Raw genomic sequence first — 13545 nt, 5'->3', positions numbered from 1 at the left:
ATTGATGAGGAAACTGGAAAGATAACTGTACTCCTGTGAAAATTTTTTCGTCGATTCAAAATGGCCGCCGATGAAACTCAATTCGTTCACACGCGACTTTCAGACGATCCGATCGAAAAAGAAACGCTATTTTCCGCGATATACTTATTGACGCCGGAAATATTAGAAGCACGCGATTGCTTCTGACACCATATTGTATTTCGTAAAGAATACTCGATGATTTATTATAACGTATTTATTATCTTGTCTTTACTCTTCAAACGTACATATCAAACTGATGGCGGGCTCTCCTTGTTCTTCTATCGCACTCTACTGCTCTATTCATGCTAGCGCACACACACTACTAAACGATAGTTACGAGGGGTGCATACATATTGCAACACTAAACACACTAGAAACACTCATCCTGAGTCCACATCTGGAAAACGAGAATAATTAGCGCAGTTATATAGTAGTATATTTATTGTCACTTACCTTTATGTCCAGAACAATCACCTGAAAGGATAATTATTGATTGCATATAATTGTACAACACAGAGTACTTACCGCTAGCGGTGAACGAAAACACAAAACAAACAATCACAACATACAAAACAATAACAAACAAATTGTCAAAAGATTGGAACGGATGGAAACGAACCCGCTATACAAAGTGTAATTGTTTATGGCGAATATTCTAGACGCAACCCATACAACAATTGCGCTATTCAAATGACTATGGGACCAATGGTATAAATAGGGCAAGAAATGTTCAGAACAGAGTCAGTCACAATAAATCCGTCGATCAGTATACATCAAGCGTCTTGATTATATTCGATCATATCTCATCACTTCTACATCGGGTAGCCAGTCTACTCTACTTCGGAACTTTGCTCAGAAACTATCTGGGCGGAGACATTGGCGCTGTAGACAGGATGACTTCGTGATCCTGACGAACGAACCGCAGTCGAAACATGGATCGACTCCGCATCAGACTATTCGCTGCGGTCAGACGTTTGCAGAACATCGCTACGAGAGTCAACACACCGGATCACGATTCAACCAGCTGCGATTACCTCAACGCTGAACAAGAAAGTCTGGTTGAAGCATGGGGAGACTACTTCATCATCTTCGATGAACTTCTTGAGCAACGTGGCGGCGATATCTTCTCCTTCGAGTTAGTGAAAAATAAGCGTGAAATGGAGAGACTGTACAAGTCTACGGAGGCTGCGATCGACGAGCGACATCGCATTGCCTATCCCAGCGACAGTACAATCTTTTCTTCATCACCGGCGGGTGACTCAACACAAGCAGATCTAACTCCGCGAATCATATCATCAACTAAATCGTGTCAAATTTTGAATCATCAAAGTAACTCGCAATCCGCTTTATCTATTCAAAGCGCATCGGTAGAGGCAGCGACGGACGAGCGAAATCGCTTAGCCTCCCATCGAGACGACGCACAATCGACTACAGATCCTTACGGCGACTCTGATCAGGTGACAGTTACGACAACCTCAACAACGACCACTCAATGGTATGCAGGCCGACTCACATTGTATAGTAAAGTTTCTGATCCTGCATACATTGTGGTTGCCGAGCAATACAAGCTATCATCCACCAATCCAATCAAGTCAACGGCTGCAGCGATGGACCAGCGAAGTCGCTCATCCTACCAACACGACAGCAATTTTCACCCTACGAAATCTCCAATGCATACAAAGGCAGCGATGGACAAGCTATATCGCTTAGCTCTTCATCTAGACCACGTATCGTACACATCAGCTTACTCACAGCAGGACATCAAGCCTTCGGCATTCTGCCTAGCTGCCGCAAAAGAGAGGCCAACATCGTCTACGACGTTGGCGTTCGATCCAGGCGGACAGAACACATCGCAATGGGAAGCAACGGAACAAAATTTAACGCTCTACAAATCAACGCAAACCAATTGCATCGCATCGAACGCCACTCAAATTGACGATACGAGCACACATGAAGGCCATGTAAGTCTACGCAGCACACGAAACCTCGAATCAATTTGCAACGCCTCGAATCAACTCAAGCTCATCAGTTCTTCACGGTGGGCGGACGAAACAAGCACACTTTTGCATGGTGGGCGGCCAACAACGAACATCGAAGATACCAAAATACTTCATTAGCGAACATCGGACGAACATCAAAGCGAACATTTAACCGGTTACGAGAACTCATCAACCTAAGACCAAAACAACAATCAAAACCGAGAAAATTGATCCCAATTTTGGTGGGCGGAATGTTACGGCCCAGACAGGCAGACAAATTAAAAACAACACACATTTTCTTTCATTCATAAAAACTTTATTCAACACATAAAAAAAGCTATAAAATACTTAATACTAAACACACTAAACACACTAGAAACACTCATCCTGAGTCCACATCTGGAAAACGAGAATAATTAGCGCAGTTATATAGTAGTATATTTATTGTCACTTACCTTTATGTCCAGAACAATCACCTGAAAGGATAATTATTGATTGCATATAATTGTACAACACAGAGTACTTACCGCTAGCGGTGAACGACAACACAAAACAAACAATCACAACATACAAAACAATAACAAACAAATTGTCAAAAGATTGGAACGGATGGAAACGAACCCGCTATACAAAGTGTAATTGTTTATGGCGAATATTCTAGACGCAACCCATACAACAATTGCGCTATTCAAATGACTATGGGACCAATGGTATAAATAGGGCAAGAAATGTTCAGAACAGAGTCAGTCACAATAAATCCGTCGATCAGTATACATCAAGCGTCTTGATTATATTCGATCATATCTCATCACTTCTACATCGGGTAGCCAGTCTACTCTACTTCGGAACTTTGCTCAGAAACTATCTGGGCGGAGACATACCCCAAGATGATTTTTGGGTCCTCCAAATCTCCTAACGCCTCAAGCAGCTTCCGTCGTTGTTCCGGGATTGTGCGCCACACGGCAGGTGTATACAAATGTTGGTCCCTGGAAACGGGATCTCGATTCGGACTGCTAATATTGGCCGGTCAGTGGAAATTTGTTTTCGCGAACGGAAAATGTTTCGCTGGACATCCAAAGCAACGGAGTGTTGCAAAACGGAGCCCCGGTTGGTGTGCCAGTGGAATTTACTCTCGATAGTTTTCTGGATGTTTGTTGGGGAATTTGACCTGTTATTAAACATTGGCGATGAGAGTGGTTCAGTCTCGACGTCTGGTGACGACTTTCAATGTGGGACCATAATTTGGGCCCCGAACTCGATGTTTACAAAAAGTCCAATTAGAGATGAAAATGTCCAATTAAACGTGTCGCATTACAGATCTGTCCAATTAGCTAAATGTAGCGTTAAATGTAAATTACTGTATTCAATTTGCGGATTTGAAACGCAATTATCGATTGTTGAACCCCTCGAGAAAACTCTTCAAGAGCTGAAATGTCAAGACCGTCAAGACACTGCTACTAAACGCGCCTAATGGAATGTGTTGTTATTATGAATCGGATATTTATATTCATGCGATTAATGCAGTAAAACTAGAGATAAACGGTTTATTAGAATAGTGTAAATATGGAGAAATCTCTGAATTCAACAATTCGATGTTCTGCAGCGCTGCTGAAGTGAGACTACTCTCGTTCTTTGTAAGTTTTATGCCATTCTTATCAACACCCAACTTTCTAGTGGCCGGGATATGCTGGAACATCATATGGGGAATTACGACATGAGCACATGTGTACCTCGCCTGGTTCATCCCGAGGAAGAATTACAACATTCTGAATCTATTCAACAACTGAAAGGTGCTCGAATTTTTCAATAATTGATATAATAAACGAGCTTTGTCCCTTTAGATGAGTTTCGCAAAATCCTCACCCAACAGCGTGTTGGTAAATCAAAAGCCTACTCAATGGGTGACTGGGAGAACGATAGGAAACGCATGAGGATAACACAACTCGTTGGCAAATGGAACCTATTCGGATATTTGGAGGATCAAATCTATTATGTAGACGGATATGAGGCTCTGCACTTGATGGAAATGGTATGAAACGAAATTGGAACAATTTGATTAGACTTATCTCACACCAATTGTTTTGTTGTTTTCAGAACAGATTGATAGTGTATTGGAATTCGGTGGTCGTATCGATAGAACAAGCGTATACTTTATTCCTTGGGTATTCCGAATCTCTTAGCTTAGAAGAATATCAAGTGTACAGTACACTGATGAGGTCGGGGTTTCATCTGTTGAAATACGACGCAGATCGTAAATACCAAGCGGAACAAACCACGAAGAGGAAAGAGCCATTAGACAGGGAAACATTATATGTTTGGAGCATTTTAGGTGAAATGTTGGGAAAACCGAATCGATCTATCGACCCGACAAATGTTACAGACATTGAACTGTACGATAAAGTACGGATGTCAATGCAAAATTCTAGCGCAATAATCAAATCACAAGAATATCCCAAAGAATTATGTGCTAATGGTTCTGGGAAGCGAAAGGCTTCATCTCAGATGGAACCCATCGAACCGAAAAGGATGAAATATGACTGTTTCTTTAATGGCCATTTTGGATGTAGATCAAAAGTTAACAAATTCAAGAAAATTTTCGGAAAATTCGATGTGATACAGAGTACGTTGGATGACGGGGCAGATCTGATAAATCTGGACACATGTAGATTCAAACTTTTGTTTGATTTATTTCCTAGCGACGGAACTACATTTAAGAAGAGTGAACCCATGGTGCCCGATTATAGAATTTTCGTTGGAACGTGAGTATTTTCCATTGAATTTATTGCAAGTTTGTACACTTGTTTATCACAGGTCAAGTGATCCTCTACCAACAGCAGCTGAAATATCTTACGTATATAAGTCTCAGCCAGACCCGAAAGTACCAATCCTTATGATGCGAGTGGCAGAGTCAATGTCTATTCACTGTTTTCTCTACAATTTTCACCGGGTTCCGAGTAATCCAATTCATGCTGTAGAAGACTGCACGGGACACAGGCAAGAATAAATATGTGAAAGACTTAATATTATTTATAACGATGGTTAGGCGTCCTGCACAAATTACGTAGCTAGAGAAGGGGGAGGGGGGGGGGGTCTGGTTGGAGCGAGTGATGTTGCGTTATTTACTGTGTATTTGAAACGGGGGCAAAATCCGGATTTTCAGCGTTACGTAATTTGGGCACGGCGCCTTATTTCCTTATAACAAGTTACACCGTGACTTGGTTACGGGAGTTAAAAAAACTTGATTTATTTATTAAATACGTCAGCACGAAGACGCCATCATTGCAGGAGATTGAACCACCAATCTTACGTATGAAATCCATCATAGCCAAAGGAGCCAAACGCACATCAGTTCAAATAGCCAAAGCAATAGGATTAAATTTGTAAATTTGTTTTACAGTGAACATTGATTTTAATCTCACCAAAAACAACTTGACAAATTTCATTAACCTTGGATTTCCTTCAAGGTTGTAAAATTAGTCGTCGTAAACTTAGGAGAAGCAGTTTTGTTAATTTCACACGATTGGATTCAACGGGATTATTGTCAACGGAGTTCTGAATGAATATCAGTTATTGATTTCCTAATAAAAACTTTCAATTAATTTATTCAATTAAATAATTCCATGACGGTTCAAGATTAATGCCCTGGGATATACATTTTCTCTGTGCTATCAAGTTTTTTCTGCTACCTTCATTTTGAAAATCAAAATGAAATATCTTTGAATAGAAATGTTAAATGTTTATTCCATGTTCAACACTAGGTTTACGCGTCATTTTGACGCATTTCGAATTTTATAAGGAAAATTACAAAAATCGGCTGCATTTATATACTTATATACTCCTTATATTACACTTTTGTGCGTTAATCGAGGTAAATATATATTAATGTCTATATTCTTTTTTCTTCCTACGACGCGAGTCGTATAGATAGGTGTATAAGAAACGTAAACCTAGAGTTAACTCCTTCCCGTACGATTTAATTTTCGAAAGAGCGGACCAAATGCAAACGCTTCGATGGATCACGATCGAGTAATTTTACTTCTCTGCTGAGCGTCTCTGTGCCTCCTGCGTTGCAAGCGCACCACGAGAGAGACTCGATGTTGTACGTTTTGGCACAATCATTTCAAATCGAGTGAGACTCGATGTTGTACGTGAAAGGGTTAAAGAAAAGACAACACTTATATAGAACAAGTAAATAAATTGGAAAAAATGCATACGATTTTTCAAAGATCGATTCTTTGGAATCGATTTAATCAGTGAATCAATCCCTGCGCCGTTTAGAAAATTGACTCATCAAGATCGATCTTTTTCTAAAGATCGCTCAATCCTAGGCTGTATGCGACAATTGGCTCGGGATAATGCTGGTATGTTTGTTCAGAAAAGTACTGTGTAAAGTGACATGTGACTACATTTCTGTAGCGTTTTGAGAGGCAAGGGAGTTCCGGAAAAAATAGTCCATCTCATGGCGACACAGTATGAGGCTTTCGCGTGGAGAATTCAACACAACTGAGCCTTATCTGACTGTATCCGTGTCGAGGCTGACATGAGACAAGGATTTTTACATTATCGTTATTTACGAGATCATGGTGGGTGCGATTGATCGTGAATTTGTTGTGTTTTGTATATTTATTTTTCATATTTTTTATAGAAGCCTGAGGATTTTCTACATAATATATCTCGATATCAGAAGTGCTATTTTCTTCGGTTTTGAGATATGATTTTTCAAATTTAACATATTCTATGTCTTCGTGATTAGACTAGACCTATGCGACTAGAATCCAGTCTTCCTACACGTGTGATACTTTTCAAAGAAAGTTAGCTTCAATTTTTCGGACCACCCTAAAATAGAAATTTATAATAGCACAGCCATTCCATGGCAAACCGATATAGTGGTTCTTAGATTTTCGTGAAAAGTGGTAGTTTTTTTTCTTTATCGCAAAACATTAGACCCGTATTTTTTTTATTTTTTTGTTAGGGTGCCCATTTTCATTTTAGGCTGATCCGAAATATCGACTTTTTCCTCTTTTTTTTCTCCTAAAATGACATTTTTCAAAGATTCATAACTTGTGAAAACTAAAGGTAATTAGCTAGGCATTCTTGGAAAAATGCTACGCTTGCGAAAATTCCAGGTTTTGGTTATTTATAGTTTTCATGGTCTCGGGACCAAAGGCGCTATATTTTTTATATTTTTTTCTGGAAAGCTGAGTATTTTTCACATAACATATCTCGAATCTAGGGGCGTTCTTTTTCGTTTTGGAGTTATGATTTTTCAAAGTTAACCGATGGTCCAAAAAATCATTTTTTCCACTACAAAAAATCATAACTTTTGATCTACTAGACCGATTCAGATGATCGACACATCGTTTCGGGACCAAGGGCGCCATATTTTTTTATAATTTTTCCTGAAAGCTGATGGTTTCTTTTACATAATATATCCAAATACCAGAGAGGTGTTATTTTTCGTTTTATAATTTTTCAAAGTTAACATGTTTTCAGTTTTCGTTCAATATTGCTATGTTACTAGACTGGGTGTATGTGACTGTGATTCAATTAATTGGCAAGTGCGTTATTTTTTCAAAAAAGGCTAGCTAGCAGGCTTTAATTTGACATGCCGGTCATCTGAATCGGTGCAGTAGTTCAAAAGTAATAAATTTTTGACAAAAGTCATTTTTGGGGAAAAAGGGGAAAATGATTTTTTGGACCATCGGGTAACTTTGAAAAATCATAACTCAAAAACGAAGAAAAACGGTTTCGACATATGTTATGTAAAAAATCCTCAGCTTTTCAGAAAAACATATAAAAAAATATAGCGCCTTTGGTCCCGAGACTATGAAAACAATAAAATACAATCAATAATAACGAGTACAGAGCTCAGACGATTGGCTTTAACTATATATATCGATCATCTGAATCGGTCCAGTAGTTCAAAAGTTATGAATTTTTGAAAAAAAATTAATGGGTTATATCTATGATATAACCGCAAGGTTCACGTGGAACTACCTTAGCTTAGCAATCATTCGTTTGTATTGATTAAATTCTTGATTGAATGAAACAGTTTCCAAATTCAATTGAGTTCAATATATTTGCTCTGTGAGTGAAAAAAATTAACAAATGCCGTGTAAAGTCAATTCATTTATTGTGATTGATTGTTCTTCGTTACAAGTAAATTTAATGACGGACCTTTTACGTTTGGTATGATGACTAGAACAAAATATATGTACGGAAGAATTATCAAACGTTTGATGAACCAGCCTAAGGCTGAAAATCTTTCCAATAAAGACAAAAAAAATTATCAAACGATTATTTTATTTTACATTTCCCTCTGAAGTTTACATCCCAAAAGTGTACATACTTCTCGAATCTCGAATTTGCTTGAAACTGGGAAGTTCATTCGCTTCTAGTGGCTGCACGATTTTCCCAGGTTCCTAAGTTTAGAAGATCATGTTAGGACAGACATATTCCACTCTGCACAAAGGCAAGCGAGGACAAAAGTATAGAATTCGCAATGCCGATTTCCCCACGCTTCATGGATTTGAAGTCTGTGTTAGGGAAACACATTCCAGTCGGAAAAAAATACCCCCGACTTGCATGAATTTGAAATACCGATTTCTCCAGGCACCTTGGTTTAGAAATCTCTATTAGGGAACACATTTCGGTGGGAACAAAAGGTCCCCCTACTTTCGTGTGTTCTTTTTCTTCTTTTTGGCTTTAAACTTTTCAGTTCACTCGCCTCTAGGCTCTTTCGTGTGTTTGCAATGCCGATTTCGCTGCTTGGTTTTAAAGTCTGTGTTAGGGAACATTTTTCGATGAGAACAAAAGTCCCCCTACTTTCATGTATTTGCAATGCCAATTTCCCCAAGGCTGCTTGGTTTTGATGGCTGTGTTAGGGAAACCGTAAATCGGGCCAATCAAAACAATGCAGTTAGGGCGTTTAGATAACGCCTAATATTTTACAGTTATTCAATTGTTTATCTAATGAAAAACAACATTTTGTTAGTTGCAATAGATGCATAGAAATATTCCCTATCAAGTGATGCAAACATCTCTCCTATCCAGTACGAAATGTTCGAGCTATAAGCATTCGAAATCTTTCATTTTTTCCTGCATGTTCTGTGTTTAGGTTTTCATTTTACCCTCCATATATTCCGGTTAGACGTAGTCCCACGTCAAAAGTCATTTTTGGAAAAAAATATAGGAGGTTGTGTTCAAGACACGACCGCATTGTTGACGTAGAACTACGCTGTAGTTTAATTCAAGTCGCTTGTTTATAACTGCGGATATTATTTTATAATGCTACGAAAATTTTGAAATAACCATTTTACCAGTTTGGTCGCCCTGAAATGTTTTTTTTTATTGTAGAATCATTTGACGACAATTGTTTGATAAGTCATTCTTGTGCTCGAGATAGACGCAGCTTTCATCCTTAGTGGAGAAAGTTTTCCTATCGTCATGCGAAACCAAATCACTTACAAAATTTTAGAACATTTATTTTCTTGTTGAGCTGACGATAGCATAGCTTGATGATTCCCCACACAATTGTGTAGCTTAGAACCTTAATGCAATGGCTCAAGTTTGATACAATGATTGCAATGTTAGAGACATCAGTGAGTCAGTAATTAGGTCGCGTCCACAGCTCAATCCGAAACGATGATATGTGATGGCGCAAAACAAGGAAGAACAAGCGATGTTCATTGTTTCGTATCTAGAACGATACTGGAAGTTTGCCTTTCCTTCCTTTCCTTGTTGAATTGAAGAGACTTTAAACTTCTTCAGTTCATTCGTCTCTAGCCTTCAAAAAGGCCCTTGGAAAACTTTACTCTTTCTTCATATTACTCCTCCACTCCCATTGCCTTGAGAAAATCATTCGATTCCTCGCCGTTCAGCTCGCTTAGCAACGGTGTTGTCTAGTCGGTGTCCTCATGAATTATGAAGTTTACCTCAGCGAGATCCACTGTTTATACTCTAGACAAATATTCCCCTTCGTACTTCTTCTTTTCCTTTATTCACGGAGATTTTACATTTTACGATTTCCCCATCGTTGCTCGCCGATAAGTTGCTCGTTATTGACAGCTCTGTTCGGGAAAGCACACAAATGGACAGAACAAATGTATGAGGAGATGTGAATGCTTCCAATTTTCATCAATTTAAACCATATACAGACTATGGGATTGTAGTGTATAGCATATCAAACAAATCTTAGGGATTTGTTTGGTATGTAAATCGCCAGAATCCGTTCACGGCAAAAATAGTTATTAACGTTAACTTTATTTCATAAAAACGTTAACTGTTTTCTGATTTGGCACCCTTAATGAAAGACGTAGTTCTACGTCAAAAGAGGAAAAAGTTGATTTTTTGGACAACCCTAAAATGGTCACCCGACTAAAAAAATAAAAAAAATACGGGTCTAATGTTTTGCGATAAAGAACAAAACTACCACTTTTTACGAAATTCTGAGAACCACTATATCGGTTTGGCATGGAATGGCTGAGCAATTTTAAGGCATTTCGCACCAAAAACAAATTTAGAAAACCCCAATTTCCGGCGATTTTCCGGCTTTCAAAAAAACTCAAATTTAAACGTCTGCGACACTAGTAAATGAAGTTCGAATGAGTTAATGTTTAGCAAAAGGTATATTATCGAGCAAATCAACATTTCGCAGCATGTTCCAAATGAAAAATCAAGATAACTATTTTTATTGGCACCCAAAACTATATGTTTCGTCTCGTATTCCGAAAAGTCCCAGAGTGTCGATTTTTGACAAAAAATATTTTTTCGAGAGATAGATTTCCTTTACTCCCCTCTTGGGTGACAAATGAAACACAAATTTCTGCATAACTCGAGAACTAATCAAGCAAATGGAACCAAATTTTGCATGTGGAGGTTCTAGGGGGCAAGAAATGTTTTTATTGAGGTACGACAGTTCTCCCCTTCTCTAAGGAGAGGGGAGGGGGGAGTCTGCTTTCATACAAATGAAGCACAAATTTCTGCATAACTCGAGAACTAATAAAGCAAATGAAATTTGTAATGTGGACCGTTCAAGGAGGCACGACATGTTTCTATGGTGGTTTGCCATACATCCTCTCTCTCAAAGGGGGGGGGTGTTGTCTAGCAGACGAATGAAACAGAAATTACTGCATAACTGAAGAGCTAATCAAACAAAGGGGTAAGGGTAGAACTCATCATTTTATTATATTTTCTGTATCAAACAGAGCCGATTTGGCGTAGTAGTAACATCCGTACCTCTCACGCTTAAGGTCACGAGTTCAATTCTCACTCCCGACATTTTTCCGAAAATGGAAGTAAAGTGACGAACCAGCCAAAAGTGGTGAAATGTATTCCATGTAAGGAAGACACATGTTATTTAATAAATCTTGAACGAGAATTTTGTCTGAAAATAATTTGATATTATAATGATGTGTTGTGGTACAAGTACTAGGAAATTTATAGTAAAAAAGTAAAGGGTAAAGGGTAAAGGGTGAACATTAATCAATGAACAGTTCTGCGATTGAGCCCATGGACGTTTGCTCAGTAGAAAAACGCGAATACTTGAATAACAAAAAATCATTTTGGGCGAGACGAAGTTTGCAGGGTCAGCTAGTAGCCGTATAAAAGTAGAACGTGGAACGACGTCGTTGTTGTTCGTGAATTGTCCTTTTCGATCCTGTCTTGTTCTTCTGTCTGTGTGCCATTCAGGTGATCATTTTGGTGCTGCGCAAGGCGCGTAGAAGTATATCCTAAGGTGGGCCAACTTGCTAAAAGCACTCTTCAGCCATCTTGGAAGTCTACTGTGTTTTGTTTGTAAACAAAACACAATACGCTTGTGCCCAAGCTCGCTCGTGATCAGTCTGTCTCTTTCACGCTTCAAGGAAATAATTCCCCTTCTGTTTTCTTCCGTACTGTTTTCATGTACCGCTCCCGTAACCAACTTAGTGACGAAACGGCCTCACCTAGTACCATAGACCCGTCTTGGTGCTGAGCTAAGACAAGACGTGACAACTGGCTTCTTACTCTTCTTATCTTATTTTCTGAGCTGCACAATTTTTGCATTTTCGTCGACCAAGTGCTAGATAACAGTAAAGCGAGATGTGAAGGTTGCCAAATGTTATAAAATTTCGGAAGATTATTTTCCCATGAAAAACATGTGTTCTTCGTATCATGTATTTTCTGAGCTGCACAATTTTTTTGTATTAATTGTCCAACCGAATGTCACATATTTCAAACAATAAGTACTTTCCTGTTATTTTGGTATGCAAAAAAATTAAATGTGAAAAATTAAATAGAAAACGTAGATTTGATAGTTGGAGTATGTGTTGAAATACATGAATCAAATTCATAGTTCATTTTATTTATCAAGAGATTATGGGCTTTACCGTTTACACTTCACGATGAAATCAAAATGAACGACAAGCCATTAAATTTCGTTTCACGAATTAAAGCAATGATGAGTCTTCAGGTGGAATTGAACATTTTCAAATAGAAATTATGAATAAAAATTAACTTTTCCGTATCAAATTAGTGTTCAATGTGAATGAAAATTTTTACTTTCTTCATTTGGTAAAATAATCTCGTACAAAAATTGTATCTGAAGATAATTTTATATTATAATGATAAGTTTTAATGCGGATATCGGAAAGTGTATAGAAAATAGCTCAAGTTAGGGTAAGAAAGACGTGCTTCAAGTAAATAAATAACGCCAAGTAAAAATTTTCATTCAGATTTTAACAATTTAAAAGTGCCTTCGTTCGGCCCGAGTAGTTAGACTTGTTAAAAACTAATTTCGTATCCAGATGATACAATTCATTTCGTTTTCACCGTGTAGTGTATACTTTATAAGCTTTATAATTGAACTTTGATATCGTTCAAACACTAACAGTTATGAAATATTGATAAAATAATACATTTCCAAAATATAACATAGCGTTTATTCAGGTTTTTTTTGTTGGTATGTATGCTTTATTCAGGTTCCAACATGATTTTAAATACTTTTTCTGCTACCTTGGTTGTTATTTGTTGTTTGATCCTCATTTTATTGCTAACTGCTTCACGGTTGGAAAATAATTGAATGATCATCTCTGCTAGGCCGCTGCTATTATGCTTTGCTAGATGGCAAGAGAATCACAAAAAGATGTATGGTGGAAATTCCGATGCAATGTTTCCCTCTCTTCAGGAACTGACCACCGGACGTAATAGAAACGAGAACATACAAAGAATCCATAATAAAAATTTTCGCTAAAATGAAATGTGAATGCCACTAATTTTCAATTTTGAATATATTTGGCAACACTGTGACAATGTTTGAAATCCCAGTTTTGTATATTTATCTTTGTCAATTATTTTCCGCATTTACCAATCAGAAGCCGAGTTGCAAGTGGTCCGAGTTTGACAGAAGAGGTGGTCCGGAATCGGCCCCCTATTGTCATGTCTCGTCTCAGGTGCTGAGAAAGTATAGAACTTCTCTTTCCGAACGTAGCGTTATTCGCGTCAATTTTATTACTGTTTTTTTTTCTATGATGAAGACACCACTCGACCTAGACGGGGTACAAGCCAA

The 13545-nt window shown here is 38.1% G+C and overlaps 1 protein-coding gene across 2 annotated transcripts in view; it reads left to right on the top strand.

The window, feature by feature from the left end:
- Positions 1-3447: 3447 nt before the first annotated feature.
- The window catches only part of LOC129771428 (tRNA-splicing endonuclease subunit Sen54), a 137040-nt gene continuing 126942 nt past the window's right edge, over positions 3448-13545 (top strand). The window contains exons 1-6 of one of the 2 annotated variants that reach the window (XM_055775057.1): positions 3448-3613; positions 3675-3790; positions 3842-4029; positions 4095-4759; positions 4812-4994; positions 5925-7274. In XM_055775057.1, the coding sequence (XP_055631032.1) occupies positions 3564-3613; positions 3675-3790; positions 3842-4029; positions 4095-4759; positions 4812-4994; positions 5925-5928 (1206 nt within the window). In that variant the 5' untranslated portion in view covers positions 3448-3563 and the 3' untranslated portion in view covers positions 5929-7274. Of the gene's footprint in view, positions 3614-3674; positions 3791-3841; positions 4030-4094; positions 4760-4811; positions 4995-5924; positions 7275-13545 lie in introns of those variants that run through there. The other variant, XM_055775056.1, reaches the window with a different exon arrangement.

This window comes from Toxorhynchites rutilus, chromosome 2, assembly GCF_029784135.1.
Source record: "Toxorhynchites rutilus septentrionalis strain SRP chromosome 2, ASM2978413v1, whole genome shotgun sequence".
Classification (NCBI taxonomy): domain Eukaryota; kingdom Metazoa; phylum Arthropoda; class Insecta; order Diptera; family Culicidae; genus Toxorhynchites; species Toxorhynchites rutilus.
Note: the sequence above shows the minus strand (reverse complement) of the source record. Positions and strands in the feature narration are given on the sequence as shown.